Source organism: Homalodisca vitripennis, chromosome 4, assembly GCF_021130785.1.
Source record: "Homalodisca vitripennis isolate AUS2020 chromosome 4, UT_GWSS_2.1, whole genome shotgun sequence".
Taxonomy (NCBI): domain Eukaryota; kingdom Metazoa; phylum Arthropoda; class Insecta; order Hemiptera; family Cicadellidae; genus Homalodisca; species Homalodisca vitripennis.
In genome coordinates, this window is record NC_060210.1 from 190,412,213 (window position 1) to 190,435,865 (window position 23,653).

The following is a 23,653-nucleotide window of genomic DNA, read 5'->3' on the forward strand; positions in this document are numbered from 1 at the left end:
CTGACTCGCACGATCTTGATTGAGCAAGTCCGTATGTGCAGGTACGCTCCCGAGTCATTGCGGGACGGCAAGTTCTCCCCACGCTCAGACATGTGGTCTTACGGCGTCACACTGTTTGAGATGTTCTCGCTGGGACAAGACCCCCAGTTGCCATCACTGGCGGAGGACAGCACCGACCAGGCCCAGCTGTTGGCAGCCCTGGAAGCGGGAGTGAGGCTGCCCTGCCCCGTCGCCTGTCCTCAACACATCTACGTCACAATTGTCTACCCTTGCTGGCTACAAGACTCTCATAGCAGACCCACCTTCCGTGCAATGGCTCAGACTATTGAACAGCTACGTTCTACGTACTTGTGCGCTGCTTAGTACGTTTGTTTGTTCTTCAAACTGAAATATGGTACAGTCGCATTTATTTAATCTCAATGAACACAGTCTTTTGAATTGCAAAGGCCTAAAGTTCTACCAATTAGAACAATTGATTTATATTGTGCCTAATCCCCTTAATACTGTTGTCAAGTCACTGAAGCTCTCATTAAGTGTTATTGATACAACTTATCTTTTGTTTGTACTTCTTAATGAGGTAAATTCGATGAAGTACCTCGTTTTCTTTATATACCATTTTAAGATTTATAATGGGGTCCTAAATCATAGCTAAATAAAAACAAAAACAGAGCGTAAAACATGTTCTATTCCTCAATGTTTAGCATAAAGTGCATTTACTCTATAGTATTTACAAACGAACATACAATTCATGAATGCATTTCAGTAGTTGCAGTCTATATCAGATCATAATTGTTTTTTTCTTGAAATGCAAATTTGTATGGTTTTGGTTTTTTCTTATTTGAGGGAAAGAGTTAAAGACTCTGAACGTGGTCCTGAAAGGACCTTTTCGCCTCCTTTACTTAAGTTTTAGGCTTTCAGAACCTGAGGCTTTTACAACAGCCTATGAGATTTGAGGGCACCTATTCTCTGATATCCTTTGGACTGAGAAGACAAGCTCTTAAGATTTTTTCTGGTTTTGCAAGTGGCAGGACAGTTTAACCGGCCCTCTGATTCTTGTGCCTTTCTGCAGAGTCTGCATTCATCAGTCCAGCTTAGACCCACCTTCATCAGATGTTTCCTAAGAGCGCCATGTCCTGTCAGCATCCATAGTACAAGTCGTATATATCCTCCTTGCTTAGATCTACGAGTCTCAACCATCCTTTTGCATATGGAGGGATACAAATTTTTTGATTGCCTAAGGATTTTCTCCAGATCTTGAATCTAATCGCCTATTCCCGATCATTTAGGAAAAGGCTACTCCACAGCCCGGCTCTGGCCCTATCAAAAAGCTTTCAGAGCCTATCTTAGCAAAGGTGTCAGCTGTTTCGTATGATTAAAAAGTAAAAGTTTTGTATGGTATTAGCGTTATTTTAGTTGTTTCCTTCATATCCGATGTATTCACCTATCCAACATCATCTACATGTTGACGGAGAATAAATGCGACTGTACTGTTCTCTCATAACACATGCTCATACATAGCTGTATTGAAGGCTTCATCGTTGTGCTCAAACTTTGCATGTATTTCATTTTTTTCTAGCCAAAGACATACATTAGGTGTTAAATGTATTTTCTTGTAAATTTACTTACATCGTTTCACCCTGTGATACATTTGTACATTAAAAGTTTATACATAAATACATTGTTAAAAGTTGATAAAAAAATGTTTGCATTTACATACGCTAATAAGATTTAGGACGAAATTTAGGACTTAACACTTGATTGTTATACAACTGGATCACTTTTGAGAGGGAGCTAGGTTGAAATATGCAACCAATTCTTACTTATTTTAACAATTCACCTCAGTTAAAATTAATAATAATTAATCAGTAATAATAATTATTGATCTGAATAGCATTGTAATTAAGTTTCATACTATTATACTTTGAACACTATAATTATTGTAAGAAAACAGAAATTCAAAAATTGAAAAAAGGAAAAATCCCATTTATATTTTATTTCAACTTTTGAGATTTTTATAAATAAGCTAAGCACTTAAGCCTTAATACTTAGGGAGAAAACTCCTTTCTTTGACAAGAATTGTGCACTGTGTATTTTGTGCAGCATGTTTACCTGAGTTAAATAAGTTAATATTTAGTAAGCTACCTCTATAATACTACTTCTAGTTTTAATTCTCCATCTTAAGTTATTTTTTAAATAAATGTGCATAATATTGTACGGCATACAAAGTCTATATTAAAAAAAAAAACAAAAAACTTGCAGGATTTTGAAAAGATACTTTTTTACCAATGTGTCAAAATTAATGATATGAATTTAGCTTAACAGTTGGAAAGGTTTTTACATCTTATTTAAAATTTTGTAATAGCTTTCCCTATTTTGATTTTGCGGATCAAAAGGCACCTTGTTTATAGGTTTGTTTAGCGCTCTCAGATGACAGAGCTTCAGACACTCAGAGCCTGTGCTGCGAATTTCTTTAAGCATCCCATCCTCTGATGTTTTGCATGTGTCTGCTTAAACTTAATTAACATTTGTAAGTTAGGTCTACATTTGTCTCATTCGCTGAGCGTTAGCAAAGCTTACCACTTGTGAGGCTGGAATTCATTTCTATCCGTCTGTCTATCTGTTTGTCTGTCCACACAATTTGAAATTTTGCTTGAATCTTGATTCCTATTTATGCAGAACCGAGGTAACCACAATGGCAATGAGAAAATAGCAGAGTAAGTAAATCATATGACATGTCAATAATTGTAGCTTATTCACTCAGTAAAAAGTAAAAATAATAGAGTGGAAAGTCAATGTTAGATGACAAGATTCGATTTCTGCGTGTTGTAGTAACCTCCCTACCTTACAAAACTTGTATTATTTAAACACTGCTATGAACCTAACCCAATTAACAGAAATATTTATCTATTACTTGGCAAGATATCTCAGGATCATCTGTAGACTTTTAATTTTGCATGAAAGTTGATCTCTACATAGACAAGAATGAGTTTTATGATGGTACATGTCCAACCATGCAATTTGGCTGAGCGTCATTGAAGCCTATCGCTCAGTAGTCCGACACAGTTTCTCTTTTATCTTGGCAGGGGGAAGGGGGGATGTAAAAATTTCGTTTCTGTATAAAGTCTAAATAACTATACGTCTACAGAACATCTTGAGAAAGAAATGAGCTAGAGACTTGAAATTTTGCGTGAATCTTCAGTGAAATCTTTTAAGCGACACATGGTGTAGCGTCCTCCTACCTTGTACATGAAGTAAAATGTCTGCAGCTCAAAATGTGTTTGGATATCCTTCCCATAATGCTATACCGTTTGGTGCTTGGGTATAAGGAATAATCCTTTGGTGCAGAATTTCGTCTCGGACCACAGGACAGTTGGTCCTCCAGGACCTTAGCAGTTACATTAGTTTTTCTAGGAGTCAATTAGTCCATCCAGCCATCCCTTGTTTGTTAGTGAATTGAAATCAGAGGATCAGTATTGTGGTCACATCATACTTTTTGCAATCTGGCATCTATTATAATCCCTTTCCCTGCGTTCCATTTTTTCCTTATATGTTGCTGGCAGTGGGAAAGAATAATCACTTCTTTTGAGCACAAATATTGTCACTAAAACATCATTTTACCAGTAAACAAATCACTCCACTTGATCTAGTTGGTTGAGCGTCAGCGAAGTCTATCACTAAAGTATAAATTTTATTTTGAGACTGTCCACACGATATCTCGAAACCGGACTGACTTGTAACTTTTGCATGAAGCTGCATATATGTGTAGGCAACATTGAGTCCGATGATGGAGCGTGTTTCCCCAAAGGATTTGGCTGAGCATTAGTGTACCTGTTTTCGGTCTTATGGGTAACGACAATGGCAACAAGAAAGTTCCAGAAAAAATAAGTTTGTAAACAAACAGTGTACTGTCATATGATATTTTAATATGTGACACAAGTAGCTACACGCTTGATATTTCTCATGCAGACTTGGTGAAGCCTTTTATGTGACATTGGTGTTTTGTACTCCTACCTTATAGTCATGAAACAAAAATTCCCGATGTAGTGGTAGAGAAACAAAAAACTACTAGTAGTTACTATTGATGCAAACCTTTTTGGGACAACCATGCTGTTTTCCATCCTACCTTTATTCAGTCAAAGTCTTTATTCAACAAATCGTTTTTATTCACCCAAGCCACACGTGGCCTATCTCACTCAGTTCCCACAGCTCCAGTGATTGTCTTATTCCATCCAGAGATATCCATATAACTGCCTCAGGGAGCAATAGAGCAATCAAAATATGGGATCATTTGCACTCTGAGATGACCAAATTCCTTGCTGAGTGATTTTGCACGATGAAAAGATGTTATTAGCGTCAGTATTGTACTTACAAGACACAGCCACTCTCATCAACTGTTAATTGGAATGGAAACCATTCAACACAGCAACTCGCTATCTTTACTATCAAAAGACACAGATAGTCATCTTTCAGCGTTGGGTTCTTGAATTTCTCATTTGTGTCGAAAAGTGCACAGCTTTGGCACAGTCCAGCCTGTTTCAGATACGCATCTGCCACCGTGTGCTTCTTCCCACTAAATCCACAAATTCTCATCAGACGCAGTGTTATAGTTTTTAGAGAATAATTTGCTTGTTTAAAATGTGAACTAAATTAGTGTCATCAGCTTTACCTTAACGGTACAGAAGAAAGAGATGAATGACATTTGAACTTTTTTACAAAGATAATGGGAGCCAAGCATTAAGCACTTGTATGAACGTCTTCAAAATCATAAAATTTATCTTTCAATCTAGCCATTAGCTTTTTATGGCCAGTGTAACTTTCGATTAGCGGTAACTCATTATTCAAAATACCAGAAAATTTTCATATTTTCTGTTAGATTACAAATGTACAAGTCATTAATTAGCTTAACAAGGTTCGAGTCTGGGCGATGTCCGTTCTGAGTTTTCCTGAGAAACACTGTTAGTGACTGAAACATGAAGTTGTACTGTGCGTTTAAAAAACATCTGATTCAAAAGTGTTTCATCAATTTCCTGAACAAGTTCACAGCTGCTGACTATCGATATTTTTGGTATAAATTGTTTTTGTCAACTGAAACTTGTTAATTAAACTAACACACACTTTTATGTGTTTTTAATTGTTGTACTTGTTGTGAGGGGTGATACACTAGTGATGCCATTAAGTTATCATACTCCCTTGTGCAAGATTTACTTTAAGGTGTCAATATTGTAAATCACCATTCTAAACTGTAGATATTAAGTTGTTCCAGTTTTAACACTGTTATGATTGAAGGTTAATTGTTGAATGTTTTAGAAGATTAACTGTTATTTAAGTTATTATAGTCTATTCTATATTAACTATTACCATTGTTTGTTATGTGTAATTCTATATTATCATATATGTGTGTGTAATTCTATACAAGTTTTTTCTGTATCTAGGTATCAGCAATGTTTGCTACTTTGTGTCTCCTAATTGGTGTTTAAATTTAACCCTTTGAGTGCCAAGTGTTTATTGAGTAGGTGTACTGAAAAGTGCCAGATATTTTTCTAGTGGGTGCACCAGCCCTTTTGAAGGCATTTTGCAAGTTTTCAGTAAAAGAATTCACAGTTTGATTATTTAATAAGCTATCAACATAATATTTTCTATTTTTCTCTGAAAACTCTGCCTAATTAACATAAAATAACAAAGTTACCTTAAAATTTAATTTAGGAATACCAAAAATGGACTTACCTAAAAAAAAAATGTCCTGAACGTCCTGTAAAATTGGACGTTGGCGTTCAAAGGGTTAAACGTAAAAGATTAATTAACGACTATTTTCATATATTTCTCGTAGTTGAACGAAAACTCGAAAATTGTCCAGAGGGAATATTATAAATAAAGTCGTTGTTTTCTAACCCATTTTAACCTCAAACTATCATCTTGGATTGCAGTGTACAATAATGCACAATAGTACCCTTTTGTTGATTAAAACATTTTTGTAGCTTTACATAACTTTTTATAATACTTGCTCTCAATAAATTTTTCAGAAATATGTGAATTTCGGGTTGTAGGCGAGTAAAATGTGTGTAACATGTGTCAATTGTATAACAGAGGAGGACTTAAAAGAAAATGTTTTAAAGAACAAATTACTTTTATTAGAGTCCAGGAGTCGAAAACCAGTTTGCATTTTACAAGCACACAAGCTGGTTTTGTAAGTGTAAAAGTAATTTACCCTAAGAACGAAATCAATCGTCAGCCATGCTAGTTTTGGTGGAGGTCAGTATTGGATGGTACCAAGAGGGTTAAAAATATGAAATGATAATTTCTTCTCAGATTGTATTTTTTTTAGCTTGCACATGTAAACCTGGCCATCAGACATGTAAAAAATGTTAAATCAGTGGTAGCTAACCATTTAACCATTTGCAGATCCTTAAAGTGGCCACTTTTAGTCCCTTTATCTAGTTGATTGACTTTATTAATTATGTATTATAAAATATTATTTGGTAAGTCTTTGTAAAACAATTTCTGTTACATCGTTACTAAAAGTTGTGTAAAATTTGGTTCATAAATATTTATAATAATTGTCAATTTTACTTAAATTGTGTCTGAATTGATATGAAATATTATACTACGTTCAGGACTGTTATTTGTAATTCATCATTTACGAAACATCGTGCCTGATTTTGTGATACAATAAGTTGAGTAGATATTGCTCAATAATATTTTTTTTTCCGTATTAAAAAAACATAGAACGCACATTGTTACAAAATAGCACAAAAATCTGTTTGAATTATTTTAAATAGATTTATGATTCTAGTTTAGTTAATTTTTTTAATTACTCAATAAATGTATAATGAAAATTATTAATATAAAATATTAGCATTTTGAACAAAACCAAAAGATATGAACTGCCAGTTCATGAAATGTGTAGTAAACGTGTTAAATAACTTTTTGCATATAAAAATATATTTTTAGTTTTATTATTTTTAAATGCTCATGTTTGTTAACATAAAGAGGAGAATGAATGGTGGAGTTAGTTCAGTAACAAAATATTCTAGTCTTTTATTTGTACTTTAATAAGGTTGTTCTTTATATGTAAATAACAAAAGCCATGTAAAATAAACAAATGTATAATTGATGTTAACAACTTGTATTATTTTACAACCATAACCCTCAATACATTATTTATAATGTGGGGAGGGTTGATAAAACATTAGGGCCTGGTGGTCATTTTTCCCCAGTTGGCAGGCAATTTTTTATTGTTTTGCACCTGTATTTTAATGATTTTGTAAAAAATAAATTTATAATATAAACCTAAATGTGTAGTAGATTATTGTTTTCAGGGGAATATGGAGGCATTCAAGGTATAAAAAATGATACATAAATAATTAAACAAACATTTTTAATTAACATTTTTGTAATTTTGTAATTTTTGAAAACTGTTGAGACCACACCATGTAAAGTGTGATATAAACAATATTAGAATCTAAGATAGCCAATGTATTCTCAGTTTTATCTTCTTTCAGAAAATATATAATGGTATCCAGGTTCTCTTGATGAAAAATTTTAATATTTATTGTAAAAACCACAAATAGTATATGAACAGCTACATTTGTTACTATGGTTACGATTATTATCAAGAATTCAAAAAATTTATTCTTACACTAAATGTTTCCAAAATATATAAAATTTTTGAGAATTATGTACACTGAAAAGTAATAAATTTATTAATAGTCATTACCGGATATTCTACAAATGTAGGCTTGTATGTGCATAGGCGTAAAATAGTGAGAGAGCAAGTTTCGAAAAATCAAAGGTTTCTTTTATAAATTTTGATATGGAAATTTTTCATTGATTGTATGAATTTTACAATAAATAAATACTAATTTTGAACTTTTGCTGACAATGGCTTAGTTTGTGGTTCCAGTAAGCTTAAGGAGAAATCTAGGTGTCAACTGTCAAGGCCAAAGTTGTTTAAGTGTGACAGGTGAACAAGTTCTCTAATGTAAAACGTCCTGTCAGAAAGTTTTTCGACATTATCGAAATGAGAGTCTAAAACAAAGCTATTAACCAATATAATAAACAATACTCATGGTATACAGTAAAACCTCTTAATCCAGCAATCTATAAGTCTGGAATTGTCTAAAATCCAGCATTAACAGCAATAGACAAAAATTATAGAATTGCCTTTACAATGAACATTGCAAAGTGAGCAACTCGACAGCTACTTCTGACACTCAAGAGCCACAAAGCGTCACGCTCTGAGCAGTAAACGTGAGTGGGCTAACCATCGTGACTGCTCAGCAAATCTTGAATCCACTCGTCTCCCGGCATGCACTTACTAAAACTTTAAATGCAAGTACAGAGGCTCATTCATACAACAATCGGTTGTTTCCGTGTCCAGTGTTAAGGACTTTCATGCCAAGTTTAACATAAAATATGCAATTTTTACTGCAGCTTTATCATGGAATGATGTTCAAAATAAAACAGTTAAAAGATCATGGAGAAAACTCTGGCCAGGTGTTATGAACAATGACAACGTTCCTAATGAAAATGATCCTATTGAAAATGGAAGCCTACAAATTAACATACACACACTAAAAGATTTTGTGTAAATTGTGTTATTTTTTATACGACTCTTGTATTTTTATAAATAACCTCCATAGTCCGGAATTTTATTTAATTTGGCAAACGTCGAGTCCCAACGTGCTGGATTAAAGAGGTTCTACTGTATCACTAATTTTCAAAATGACTAGAAGACGATCTCTCTGGCAAACTTTTATGACATCACTGTTGCCAAAACAGTAACACAAATTTCACCATGGAAATCAACAATTCTTTCTGTTTGAATGGTATATATTTGTGGTGGTATTGTTGATTTATGTACTAAATCAAATGTCAAAACACGTGCGTGGGTCCACATATTGTCGATTACCAGTTCCAGGGTTAACAGAACATGGAACAGCTGATACTAGCTTAGCTAATAGCATTCTCACTATACACACCATAGCAGATCTTTGCTGTTAATTGAATAACCTATCGAGAATTTTGGAAGATCTATGTCAGCAGTTATTGGAGAAATAGATTGTTTGCTTTGCAAATATTAATGATGCTACACAAATCTATATATTTGATTCCATAAGCGAACCGGTCCCCAGAAAATTTTTCGAGCTGTGAAAAAAATAAGAGCTTTACGATATTTGTTGTAAAGCTTGAGTGCTAAGTGGGAAAAAATACCAGATATTGCAAAAATTATTAAAGCCTCTAAAGTTGAAGAAATATCCATAAGAAATGCATTGGTGAATAAACAGTCTGACTTTTAATCACATTGAATCATTATATTGATTTTATTAATAATCTGTTTTACTTGTATACCAGCCGGTGTAAACAAAAAAAGACGGTATAAACATTTTGTGCAGTTTGTATTCTGTTTAATTGAAGTATGTGCCATGAGTAAGAGTATTTTAATATTTTTATCATACATAAAAACATGAGATGTTAAATTAAATCAGTTTAAATCGAAACCTCCAATCAACAAATCAATACTTACAACTTAGAATTTAAATGTTAACCAAATAGTTCATTGATAAAGAAGGAGATAATTCTATCATTATTAGAATATGTACAATTTAAAAATATATCTCAATATTCCCATTCATAAATAACTTTCAAACAGTACAAATTTTACATTTAATCTTTCTGAAATTATATACATATTACAATAGTCATGATACCCATGCTGATCTCCCTGGAGAGGATGAAGGTAGATGAACCTACTATACAACGGACAGTATCTTTTATTAAAAACCACTGCAAATTCCATTAATTTTTCTCAATAAATAAAATAATTATGGGACTATAAAAGTTATTGTATATATTTTTCAAGAAATCATAACTAACTAGTATTACTAGTAAAAGTCCAACTAAAAAAAGTAAGTAAAAACAACGAAAAAAAGAAAATATAAAGTATAATACTAAAAATGACTAGGAATAAATTCTAACAACAATGCAATGCTCACTCAACAATAAACTGCATTGTTAGTTGTCATTTACAGCTGACTACATAGATTGGGTTGTTACTTATAGCAAATTTCAAGACCATCAATTAAATGTTCTATAGCATTTGTAACATATTGTATAGGCCTAAAGTTTAGTTTACATGTTTATTATAAAGATCGATTCTTCATGATCATTTTGGTATAGCGGAAATGTAAGTTTTGTTGTCTTTTATTTTCATACAACTAATTTTTTAACATCCATGTATGTGGGCGGTTGTTTTCAGGTAACATTTCTAATTTGTATTACCAAGAAAGGTGTCGTCCTTCATTACTACTCAATCAATACTTTGACTGTCCACTCTTGTAATCTGTCGTAAACAGGAGCTAAAGTAATTCGATGTATAATGATTCAGTTGTAAATATTATTTGATTTCCAAATCATTCCTGATTTATGCTTTGACACTTCCAGTCTGTTTATTCTGCATATTGAATTACTTTTCAGTTATGAAGATTTTTTATGTGTTAATGGAGGACTAAGGATAGGTCCTTGGGGAATTCCTTGACTCAGAGATGGCTGTTGTTATATACTTTCTATCTGCACCCTATGATTTTCGCTTTTCTGATATGTTGCCAACTCCTGAGGTAGAAGATCATGGACCACACATGTATCTAGCCCTTTTTTGTCCTCTTAGGACAAGAAGCTTATAAATTGCAATTAGTTCTATAAGGACCTTAGTGCTGCTTCCGGAGTGACAGGATATTCAGGATGGGTAAGGTTAGGGGGTAGGGGCCGCCTCCTATCAAAATCCATGACAAAGAATTTGGGCACTAATCTCAAAGTCATGTCCTCTTGGAAGAAGGCGAGGCCAGCTCTGAACCAGCCTCTCCATTCAAAGCTGGCAGGGTGTGGCATACGATGTTGAGGCTAGCAAGAACCTCTGGTACTTAGGGAGCGAACCCCAACTCCAACAGTCATCTCCTGCAGTAGACTAGACCTATTGAATTACCCTTGCACCCCAGAATCTCAACATTGTGGTTAGTGATAAGCCACTCCTGGACATCGATAAAGTTGCCCAGATTTAAGTGACACATTGATTTTTGCTGTGCCCAGTGTGGGTTCAACTGGAAGGTATAAACCAGCCAGAAGTGATACCTGCTGGGTGGTGTCTTACTCTTCCATCAGATTATTGTGATCGACATGCTCGCTTTGGAGAGTTCTAAAAAAAACTCAGAGCTTACGTCTCTTCATCATCTAACAAATGACTTCACCAATGTAGTTATTGTTTCGATTGCTGATTTGTTTGACTGAAAATCATATTTTATTTAACAGATAATGCCAAATAGGTAAAAAAACTCACAAGTCTATCAAGAATTTTAGTTACATTTTATACAAAACAACAGTACTGATGTTGAACTATAGGTCTTTGTATAACACGTGTGTCCCTATTAAAAAGTTTAGATTATCTTTGCTAATTTTGCAAAAGAGGGGAAAACTACCTGATCAAAAACAAGTTAATCAATATTTTTAGTGAGTTCAAAGTATCATTTTAAAAGCATTTGAACAATCGTACAGATATACCATTGACTCAAATACAATAGAAGAAGTTCGACTTCACGTTCTAGCCCCTAATGAGTGCTTTTTCAACCTGAGTGCCTTTCATAACCCAAAATAATGCAGGAAAGTTGTTTATTAAAGGTTATCTGATCGCTCGCCGTAAACAAAAATGTTGCAGACTAAGTTTCCCACGAATACATGTGCTTGTTTGTTAATTTAAGGGTTTGAATTCGATTTGAATGAAGTACATTTTTAAGGTACTATCTACTAAACTTTATTATAATAAGTAAAATGTATGTACAATGTACAATGATAAATAATATAATACAATATAATATTGGACATATTTTGAAAACAACAAATTATAATAATTTTTTACACAGCACATTTATAAGTCTTTCAGTAGAGTAATTACATCATAGTACTGCGAAGAAAACTTTTAAACTAGTGTTTGATATCAAACTGAAAAACACAACTTTAATTGAAATTCAATAAAATGTTAATTTTTAACTACTACTTGATTAGTTAATTAATTAATTACTCAAATGTATTTACAAGTAACATATGATTTATTGTTATATTTCATTGTAATTAAGTTGTTACATACAGAAGTAATGTAATTCTACCTAATAATAGAGCACTGTTAGCTTTTCTTTTGAAAAGCACTGAGACCAAAATCTGTATTCATAATGATGAAAATTATTCTAAAATTTATTTTATACTAGTAGATGATATTTTATTCAGTTAGCTTTCTTTTTTAGCTGCGATAATCACACTACATCAATAACACTGATTCCATGTCCAACAACAAAAACTGAACATATACACTAACAGTTATTTATTAATAACCTAATTCTAAATAAGGTGGATATTGCGTAAAGGGCACTCTTGGTAAGTTACTAAACAGGTTGTAGAAATCTTCCCTTGAGGTGAAATGAGATTCTATACTGTCAGCAACTAAAACAAAAACAACACAGAATCAGTATTATTTTCTAATCAAAGATATATACAAATTAACTCACTGTAAGTAAATTAGCGTGTAAATAACTAAAAACCAGTGTCTACTGTTTTGAAAATTCTTACTTTATAAAATAAGATTGAAATGTATCAAAGCTTGTAAAACATTGTCTTATAACATTTCGTAATCAAATAAAAAATTACACTTGTGTAGGGTCATACAATAAAATATTATTGAGTAACTTAAATTAAATTTATTCCAATTGAATGGTTGTGATCTTTCTCCAATTTGGTTAACAAGTAAATTCAGTTGACAAATAAAAACTCAGTTGAGTAGCAAGGACAACAGACTTTAACCTCATATCAATTATCGTTTTGGCCAATGAATGCATAGTCTTTGTTTGCTCCTAATTCGTCATCCCAAACTCAGTAATGTAACAGCTGTAGTTTAAAATTCATGATTTTTCAAGATTTTTACTTAAAACCCGTCTCAAAGAAAATAATCATATGATATAGTGACTCTATGTAAAGAATTACACTTGTAAACGTATCCATTACTGAAATTTATTGTTGCTCGTGAAAAAAAGTTTACAATGAGGGATAATTTGTTTGTACTCTCCTGAAAATATTCGTTTCAGCACTGCCTTTTCCTTGTTTGGGGTGACGGTGACGAATTTAGGGAAAACGTCATAAACGTAAATGTTTCATGCACAAGCCAAAGTCAGGAGCTAGTAGGGTTACAGGTTAGGATTTGGTAGAATCAGAGAATTCCTACTGAAAGGAATTAAATAATATACTCCATACTGTGATAAAATTGTGCAATTAAATACTCTTTAGATTTCTGAGAAGGTAACTTGTAATACAACACTTTGCCAGGAATTTCTAAAAAATTCTTGATCTTAAAAGCCCGATGTATGATGAGACTTATATTTCTTCTTGTATCTATTCTGGTGTGAGTAAAACAATAATACATTAATAGTATTACCAGCATACAGATACGTTCCACTTTATCCCCTAACACCACTAAATGCAATTGTTATGTAAAGAATAAAAAAGGGGCCTAAGATATATCTCTGAGGGACGCTGTAAAACATTATCTGCAGCTGAGAATTTGAGTTGTCTACTAATAATGTACTCTAAGGGCAGGGTACGATAAGCGGACCCGATTTTTTATATCGAAGAATATAATCATCGATACCTAATATTTGCATCTCGAATCCTAGACTATCAATTATTGATATAAAAGTATATAATAAATAGTCCTAAATAACAATCATATGTTTTAAATTAAAATATAAGAATATAGGAAAACTCATAAATAAATAAGAAATTACATAAATAATAAACGAACCAGACCTCGATCAAACAGGAAAACTTATAAATAATTATGAGGCACAATTCATATAGTTTACGTCATAATTATTGAATTATTTATAATTACACACGTAATTGTATATTATTACGTGAATGTATAATAATAATTTTTTATTGTTTTATGTTTATACACGTAATCGTATATAATAATACTAAGATTATGTGTATTATTTGAAAGTGTAGGGTCTTTTTCGTTTAAGGGCCAGCACCTTACAAACATACTATACCTGACTGACAGTGCATTTAATCGTCTTTTTAGTGTTATTAGTTCGTAGGGCAGTAGTCCAGGTACTACTTCTAGTATAAACTCGTCTTATCTTATCAGTAATAAACGCGCGCCGCTTATCTTTTGCCTGTAATGAAACCTGCGTCAGTTCTGTCTGAGTTTTGTGTGTGTAAGCATGGTGAGTTGATCTGGGCTTGGACTTTGCAAGCTCGAGTTAATTTTGTTTCTAAAAGAGAGAAAGCAGCGCAAAGCGCTGCGCAGCGGGCTAGCATCGCGTGATCTGAGTTTTGAATAGGCAAGCTAGGGTCTTTTGTGCTGGCCCTTAAACGAAAAAGACCCAAAGTGTTTACTGCTGTTAATATAGATTAAGCTAATTAATTGTTCAAAATAATGAATCAGTATCGATTGGTTATATCGATGGTTATGATTAAGTAATATCGTTTGCCAATTCCGATATAAAAAACCTGGCCCGCTTATCGTACCCTACCCGATATTCTACTTTAACACAGTATCAGGTGTTTTCATAACCAAATAGGTTAACAAAACGTAACCTCTCTTCTTACACGTTAATGATTAAATGTTTTAAAAATTAAATAACGATTATACCGATGTTTCCACAGACGTTTTTGTTAATTGTTTTTACCTAAAGCAATGCGATTGTTAGAAGCCCGAGTAGCCCAAGCGTCATGCAGAACCAACTATGGACCTGTACTTCCAAGCCAGTGTTTCCCTTGATCATGTCGGCACCCTTCTCTGCTGCCATGATCACAGGTGCATTGATGTTCCCAGACAGCACAGAAGGGAAGATGGAAGCATCAATGACTCGTAGGTTTTGTACCTTTCTAACCTCAAGCTTTTCAGTCACCACTGCCATTTCTGGGAACAACAGTAGAACATAACATAATTTCTTTTGGATTTCTGCCAAACATTCATGGAAAGTGTTTACCTATTTTATCTATTGTAATATACTTAGTGTTTTAAATGAGGGGAGGGGTTGATGGTAATAGAAACCCCCTAAAAAATTGGAATAAAATATAGCAACAATCCAACTCTTTCGCAATACAGCAGTTAAATGTTTCACTTTGAATCAGGCCTATCTAATTTATTATTTTAATTTAAACCGCTTTGGCGGGCACCGGTTAAAACAATCTGTCAGGCCGCCAAAATTACGTAATTTTTATAACATTTATAATTTTTTTGTATATATACATGGTATATAATGTTTTATATATATATATATATATATATATATATATATATATATATATATATATATATATAATGTTCCTTGAATGCCAACAACTACGGTATGTAAAACATTTGTTCTATTTTTTCAAGTCAACATGAATGAACAAAACACTTTCTGTAACTTATGGTTGTACCTCATTTATTTTATAGTCGTGTCTTTTTAGGTAGAAAAATGTCTAAAAGTGAGAGCTTGAATGGCTATTTTACTAATCAGTAAAATCTTATTGGCTTCGGAATTGCTGTAATTTTTATACATGCAAAGTGTTTATTAGTATAACAGTGCGATAAGTAAATGTTTTGCAAAGATGATACACATATATTGATTTAAAAATGATTAGATCTAAAGACCACACATTGTAGTGAAAGTCAGATACAGTCTAGTTTAGATAGGAAACATTTAATTCTGGTACAAACTACTACCGTTATTATCTGCGCCCATGCTGCAGGTGGCTACTTGATGGTTCTCAGGGTTGGTAACGTGACGGATGACACAACGCCAGTAGTTGTCCGAGTCTACAGGAAGAGCTTGACAAGGTTGTGCTGTGTTGTTCACATAACCGTATAGTAGCTCCACGCCCTCTTTTCTCAGTGCTTTGGTGTTCAACAATCTCTGAACAAATCTGGAAATTATTGACACTTTTTTAGAGGTCTATTAAAATAAACTACAACATGATGGTGTTAACAACTACTGAAAATCAGGATTTGGCTCCAGTCAAAGCAACTCAACATGTTCCTATACTAAGTCAGAAAAGTAAGTAAAAGAAGTGATTCTCTTAGTAGTATTAAGTCAAATGAAAGTTTCGCAGGATGAATGGATTAGGATGCATCACAAAGTTTACAGTTGTATCTGATAAATCTAGTTGAAATTGGTTTCTGATAAATAACTTAGCATTTAATCCTGGATGGGCATTGGGCAAGAAGAAAGAGACCATTTGAGATTAATCAAATTTTCCACACTGTATTTATTACAATGTTCAATTAATTAAGCCAGTAATAACATTAAAAGGGATTCTTTAATACAAAATTTGAAGAAACGTCAACATAAAAAGTCTTAAATATAATATCCCCTGTGTGTGTATTTAATGTGTCATGTTTTTACCTTTCATTTTATCTTATCTTATCTGTTTTTATCTTATCAATCCAACTTTTTGGATTGTTTGAATTGAAATTAATTTAGAAAAACATGTTTTCATTACAAACTGTGTCTTGATAAAAATAGCAAAAATTAATTAAATTCTGCTTTAATGCGTTAAATGGAGAAAGAACAAACTCGATGGGCCTGTTATTTTACCTAGCGTATTTAGTTCTACTGCTTTCAAGTTTTGGAAATCATTCTCCCTAAGAGATTTAAAAACAGTTTTGTCTGCTGTTTTGCAGGCTAATAAGTTAGCATTAAAAAAAATTTTAAGTAAACAATTATCCCAGAATGTAATATATTTACCATCTAATAATCCAGAGATTAAAAAGTTAACTTGTAAAATTGGAAGTTATATCATATCTTAAATTAAATACTTGACATTATGTTAGGCATGGTATAAAAGACTGGCCAATGTTTACATCACATAGAAAACATCAATACATTAATGTAGTCATATAAACACACTTTTACATGCAGTACTTATACAGAGCATGGTCATAAAACTACATTATATACTGAGCTGTAACAGGTTAAGTAAAAATAAACCTCATATCACCCACCTTATGCCTTTTAGTAGCAATTCCAGATCATCTATGTCGGTCAAGTAGTTGGATACTATCCTTGGATTTGCAAATGGATCCTTGGATGCGAGCTCAATAAAACCTCTACTTTTTGGCCTTAGTAGTGTTGGGATCATTCTACGAGTAAACAAGTGCATGATCAAAATATTGTTTCAACAATCCTCCAGATAAGTAGTGAACAAATTGTTTATAACAAAAAGATTAGGGTATGTCATATGCGTTCCAAAACATTAGTAAATATTTACAAATAACAAAAACTCAAACTGTAGGATGGGTTTTTACTTTTACTATATAAATAATTATCCTCCACTACTGATTTAATTATACAAGACAATTTGTTCAAGTTTTAAATATTTGTATAGTTAGTTTTATTCATAATTACTTTTAAATGATTCAACAGCTAAAATTAGTTATATAATTCAGAGTTATTAAAACATATTTTTATTCATGGGTGACGATAATACCAAAACCGTTCTGCGTTGTGTTTGTGCATAAATTAACTAATGACAGTATGAAACTATCTCTGATAATGCGCTACTTAGATAAAAACATCCAAACTACAAAGAAAAAGACATTACTCTCTCTCCAAAGGTTAATGAAGAATGCAGTCGAGGCTTATAAAACTAGTTACCGCATATGGCGTAACTAAAAGTGGTAAAAGCCATACAGTCACGGAAAATTCTATTTCTAATTGCCGTCAGATGTTTATAGGGAGAAGAACATGCACGAAAAATTTAATTACATTCCCTTATCAAATAATACAATTTCAATGAGAATTAAGGATGTAACTGATGATATTGAATGTTCAGTTGTTGAGAAAATAAACATTTCCTGGTTTTCTATTCAATGATGTTCCCAATTTATCAATTTTGCTTTTAGTTGTAGCAGTCCAATCTTGGTAATCCGACAGATATGGGACCAGCACACTGTCGGATTACCAAGGAGTCTGGATTACCAAGGGTGCCATTTACACAATGCATAGATAACCTATAATCAAGTAACAAACGTGAAAACAAGCAAAGACTATACTGTAAGAACAAACTGTATTATTGTACGTACCTAATTATAGTAGAATGAACAAAATGTGCATACATAATACATTTAAGTAAAAAGTCTTCTTCATAAAACAAAAAAAATCAAAAACTGTTTTTGGCTTCTTCTAACTTAAAGATTCTGTACACTTGTACAGTACTATAGTGGCCAGCGCCGACTGTCGATAGTGTCGGACTACCTAACGTGTCGGACTGGCAATGTCGGATTATCGAGATTGAACTGATGTACAGGCGAGGAGATATTTGAAGCTATCCAAGGATATTTTCACAAAAGTGAAATTAATTAGGAGAGTTGTTGTGGTTTTTCCGCTGATGTTCAAAATCTGTCTTATTGTCAACAGTTTGTGAGGTCACATCAAGGGAGCATAGTTTGGAGGCATACACGGACAAAATCTAGCTTTAAAACACCTTTCTGGTCTATCGAAAGAAGTGTTAAATCATTCCGTAAATATACTTTCATTCCGACAGCACCAAAAAAACCAAGACTACTTAAGATGCTATGTGAAGATATGGACAGCCTATAATGTAGCATTGCTTTTACACATGGATGTGAGGTGGGTTACTTTGAGAAGAGTATTCACAAGATTATTTTAGCCGAGAAGTGAAGTTCAACTATTGTTTGTAGATCAATCAGAGTTAGGTTGCAAGTTTCTTGATAGTAGACATGTTGGCTTCAGCATATGGCGTACTTTGTGACATTTTTCTCTAAGAACCAGTGTACACTTCACAGTATTTTGGCAGAGAACAATCTCAAACTGTCAAAAGGAGTAAAATCTAATTTTGCATCGCACTTAAAATTCCCTCGAGCATTATTCAGAGAGTACTTTCCAGAGCGAACTTCTGAAGAATCCCTTTGCCCACTGTTATTTTGAACAAGCTACGAACTTGGCAATGTTAGATAAAGAAGCACTGATATAAATCTCATCAGATTCTTTCCTGCAATCCAAGTTCAAAATTACAAATCTCACTGTGTTTTGGGCTGGAGTGGGAACAGAATATGAAGGTATAAGTGATAAAGCACTCAAGTATTGGTGGCCTTTTACAAGCACCGTACTTTTGTGAGAATAATTTCTTCGTATGCATTCATATAAATATGTGAACAAGCTTGAAGTTTCTGATATTTGAGTAAGATTTTAATAATCCTGAGTTCTGGCAAACAACCTTGATGATCCCACTGAGTAAACTATTTGATGAATATTTTCAAACCAATAATATTTTCAAGGTAATAGAAATAAGTTTTTCACCGTGTTTGTATGTTATTTTATATGAAAAAAGGTGGTTGGTTTGGGTGGAAGTTGATGGGATCAGTGATCATCTTTTCCAAGTATATCAGAGCCAAAACAACCGTTTTGAATTTTTTGTTTGCACTATTAAAAAATAACCACTTGATTTATATTTATTTTATACTTTACGAGGTATTTATTATTGAATCATGACTATAATAATGGTTTTTAAGAGTTAAAACCCGATTTATACTGCAATAACACTAAAATTGTAATAAGCACAAGTCCGTACTCACGGCAGGAAAAAATGAGTCGTAAATTACGACTATGCCAGTTCTAGGGTTAATAAAAATGTCTGTAGGTAAATGATTGTTGGGGGGATACTTATTAGGGGACCACTGATAAAGAAGCATGTCATTATAAGAATAGCAAATTAAATCAAACGATTACCTGATGATTTGTCCTCCACCAGTATCTCCCATAAGGTCACTTGAGCAGTTAGTTATCAGACCTTCAAAGAAGAACTGTGTGTCTGGATAATCCTCTCTACTACTGGAGTCATTCACACGTGCAAATCCAGTTACCTGAACAAAATAGTATTGCTTGCTGAGAAAATTTCAAGTGAATAAAATATTAAATAGTTATAAAAATCCTTGTTTTGTAGGTGAAAAATATGTTGCCATTAGTACTTGACTTTCTGTTGTTTTATTATCTACTTTTTATGTGTCTTGCAAGGTTATAGTTGCTACTTTAGTTTTCGTGCATTGTTTTCCAAGAAGCTTAGAAATTGCACTTAGTCCTAAAAGGACCTTAGTGCTGCTTCTGGAGTGACAGGATATTCTGGATGGGTAAGGTTGAAGGTACGGGTCACCTCCTGTCAAGATCCACGAGGAAATATTTAGGGCATTAATCTCAGCCATGTCTCCTCGGAAGAAGGGGAGGCCAGCTCTGAACCAGCCTCTCCAGACAAATCAGGCAGGGGTATCACACCCTTGTTAAGGCTAGCAACAGTCCTTTACACTTGGGAAGCCCCACCACCTCCAATAGTCATCTCCCGCAGTAGACTAGACCTATCAGTCCATACTTGCACCCCAATATCTTGACGTTTGCGGTTAATGATCTGCTCCTGGACATCCATAAGGTTGCTCAGATTTAAATGATACCTCGGTTTTTGCTGGAATATTTCCTTTAATTTTAGCTCTTCTCTGGTCCTACTAAAATAAAGTAACAATGTTGTAACTCAAAATGTCCATGGATTACCAATTTTGTAAGTAAAAACGCAATAACACTTTAGAGCACTTATGTTTTATGGAAACATTTTTACTTATTTTGGTGCATATAATCAGCTCCTGACGTTTGGAGTAATGTCATAAAACATCCTCTACATATATTCCTTAAGTTAAATAAAATCTGTGTAGAACAAAAAGGTTTTAAATTGTTATTTTACATTTAAAACTGCAAGAAATATAGAGTGTTCTATAAGAAATATTGAAGTTTAGCTACCATATTGGAAAATGGCTCCAAAACTGTTAAATCGGAAATATTTTTAATGGTTATTGAAAAATAGGTAAAGTCCTCTATGTAAATTTAGCCTACCTGCAAATGTACAGTCTCTTTTGATATCAATGGTGGAACAGGTAAGTTTAAACTCCCTGAGTGTATGTGCGTAAGTGTGTATGCAATAGAAAGCTTGTGCATGTACGATTAGATTATTGGTAACTGAAGCATTCATGTTAGGAAAGCCTGTGGCTGCATGGTAAGTTAGAGATAGCGTAGGTTCAAACTCAATATGATCCTACTGAATCATACTGAAGGTTGGTGGTACCACCATCTCTACCATTGTACCAGAGACCCAGTATTGACTCTCCTCCTTATATTGTTTGATAACATTCTCGCACACACCAATCGCTCACAGCAAAATAACCTTAACCCTTTCACTGCTGGTCTGAATGAGACCAAACAGATGTTTCAGTCTTTGCGCAGTAAGGCGTCTGCTACAGTCAACTTGTTAAAAGATGCCTCTCCTTAAAAAAAGTTGCAGTAATTTTAAAAGTTAGACTTACACCAAGATTTGATACATATATAGTCAATCTTTTGATTTGAATGAGTTAGCCAATCTTAACCAAGATGGAGGCTGTTTGTATTTTTCAAAATATAAAATCTTTACTTAAACAACAGAGATAAAAAATGGCACATTTATAAATACTAAGCAACTCTGTGTAAATTTTCATCTAACGGTTTACCCGACATCATTCTACGTAGATATATCCCCATTTCAAAATTAAAATCTCTGAAGTTACTCACACACACCATATATCGTTTACAATTTTGAAAAGTTATAGTGTTAATGAAACAGGTATTCTTTAGATTCTATTAGAAACATGATGTGTGAATAAAATAGTTGAGAACATATTGTTTGAATAGACCTACCATAGTATCTCTGAGTATTTTACCTGAGACATGCCAGTATATGTTAACGGACCCTCACGTTTCGTCCAGAAGTCTAGCAGTGATTTGATGTTGAGGCTCTCATAGACCTACCATAGTATCTCTGACCATTTTACCTGAGACATACCAGTAGATGTTAACGGACCCTCACGTTTCGTCAAGAAGGCTAGTAGTGATCTGATGTTAGGCTCTCGTAGACCTACCATAGTATGTCTGACTATTTTACCTGAGACATACCAGTAGATGTTAACGGACCCTCACGTTTCGTCAAGACGTCTAGTAGTGATCTGATGTTGAGGCTCTCGTAGACCTACCATAGTATCTCTGACTATTTTACCTGAGATACACCAGTAGATGTTAACGGACCCTCACGTTTCGTCACGAAGTCTAGTAGGGATCTCATGTTGAGGCTCTCGTATTTCTTCAGTGTCTTGAATAACAATGGTACACTGACAGATATGTGATTGTGGAGATTCCTGCCAACTCCTGGAGAGTCTGCTACTAGTGGAATATCTGCACATTGAAGTCAGATAAGTCACATTGTTACCATTGGTTTAGAAAACGCCCAAGTCAGAGAGCTGTACTTAACGCGTTTGCAGCGATCATGTTTTATTGATATATTAATATACTATATGTATTTTGCTCTATAAATGTCAAAAAACTGTGAAATGTGTTTTTTTGTAAAAAGCATAAAATGCCATAAAACACATTTGATAAGTCTATTGCAAATACGGCTGGGTTAATCTCGTTATACAAATTAAATGAAGTATGGGACTCTGGAGCCCCAGTGGGCTGAGGAAATTATAAGGTGTGAGTCTCTAGAGCCCCACACTGGACAGTTCTTACTGTGGACAGTTCGTCTTTGGAAGCCTGGAAAGTATTATTTCTTAAGTAACGGATGGGTATATCAGGCAATACTTGTGGATTTGTGGAGAGAAGAAGTTTGCCAAGTTACATAAAGCATATCTGCCTGAAGAAACTTTAAATCTTACAGTGTTTGCATTGTTCCAAGAAAACCCACAGTCTAGGTATATTCCAAGAGATTTTGTATAGTCCTAGAAACTTTGTGGTCTGCGTCCTCCACAAGGCTATCGTCTACCAAAAGCCACAGTTAGTAATTTACCCAAAGAAGAGGTCTGATTGCAGATCTCGAAACGTAGTGTTACTGCTTGTATTGTATCAAGAAACGTCATCAAATGTCCGGAAAATCCCGTTTTCTTTACAATCCTTCCATTGTAAAAAACAATCCTCCTCAAACAAAGAATCTACCTCAGTTGAAAAAATTTCAATTTGTTGCTAAAGATAGAAATAAATTATGCTTCGAATTATGTGTTTTGAAATTGACCTCAGAAATATTTCGTATGCGAGACTTTGAGAACAATGAATCTTAGTTGACTTAAACGTCATCTTTCGAAACAGACTAATGCAGAAAGATTTACTGCAGATCTCACACATTTGAAAAATGAATTACTGTTCTGTACTAAGATGTATTTTTTACTCAAACAATTATCTATATAATGTTTATATAATTATCTATACAATACCTTTTTCCCTCAGATGCTTTTTTGGACCAACCCCTGACAACAGCAGTAATTGTGGGGAAGCGATGGCTCCGGCACATAGAATAACCTCTTTTTTGGCCAACAATGTTTTCACAACTCCTTGTTTTTTGTATACAACTCCAACAGCACGTTTTTGCTCATCAAACAAGATTTTCATTACCTGGAAACAGCACAACAAACCTTTACTTGAAATGTTGACCAATAAGAAAAATAGTTTATATGAAATATCAAACAGATTAGTAAGGGTTTGATTATTTTTGGTGTTTACCACTATAGATTCTATTTACCACATGGGCGTATATAAAGGAGGGAGGCCTT

At 33.6% G+C, this 23,653-nt stretch overlaps 2 protein-coding genes across 2 annotated transcripts in view; one reads left to right on the top strand and one right to left on the bottom strand.

Annotated features, from left to right (window-relative positions):
- Window positions 1-5,104, top strand: part of LOC124360817 (tyrosine-protein kinase hopscotch-like) — a 31,573-nt gene extending 26,469 nt beyond the window's left edge. Inside the window, exon 17 of the mRNA XM_046814737.1 lies at window positions 42-5,104. Coding sequence (XP_046670693.1) covers window positions 42-363 — 322 coding nt within the window. The 3' untranslated portion in view covers window positions 364-5,104. The remainder of the gene's footprint in view (window positions 1-41) is intronic.
- Window positions 5,105-11,288: 6,184 nt separating this feature from the next.
- Window positions 11,289-23,653, bottom strand: part of LOC124361341 (glucose dehydrogenase [FAD, quinone]-like) — a 31,058-nt gene continuing 18,693 nt past the window's right edge. Inside the window, exons 8-14 of the mRNA XM_046815391.1 lie at window positions 23,318-23,495; window positions 22,111-22,286; window positions 19,776-19,909; window positions 17,030-17,167; window positions 15,752-15,951; window positions 14,727-14,959; window positions 11,289-12,483 (exon numbers count right to left, since the gene is read on the bottom strand). Coding sequence (XP_046671347.1) covers window positions 14,727-14,959; window positions 15,752-15,951; window positions 17,030-17,167; window positions 19,776-19,909; window positions 22,111-22,286; window positions 23,318-23,495 — 1,059 coding nt within the window. The 3' untranslated portion in view covers window positions 11,289-12,483. The remainder of the gene's footprint in view (window positions 12,484-14,726; window positions 14,960-15,751; window positions 15,952-17,029; window positions 17,168-19,775; window positions 19,910-22,110; window positions 22,287-23,317; window positions 23,496-23,653) is intronic.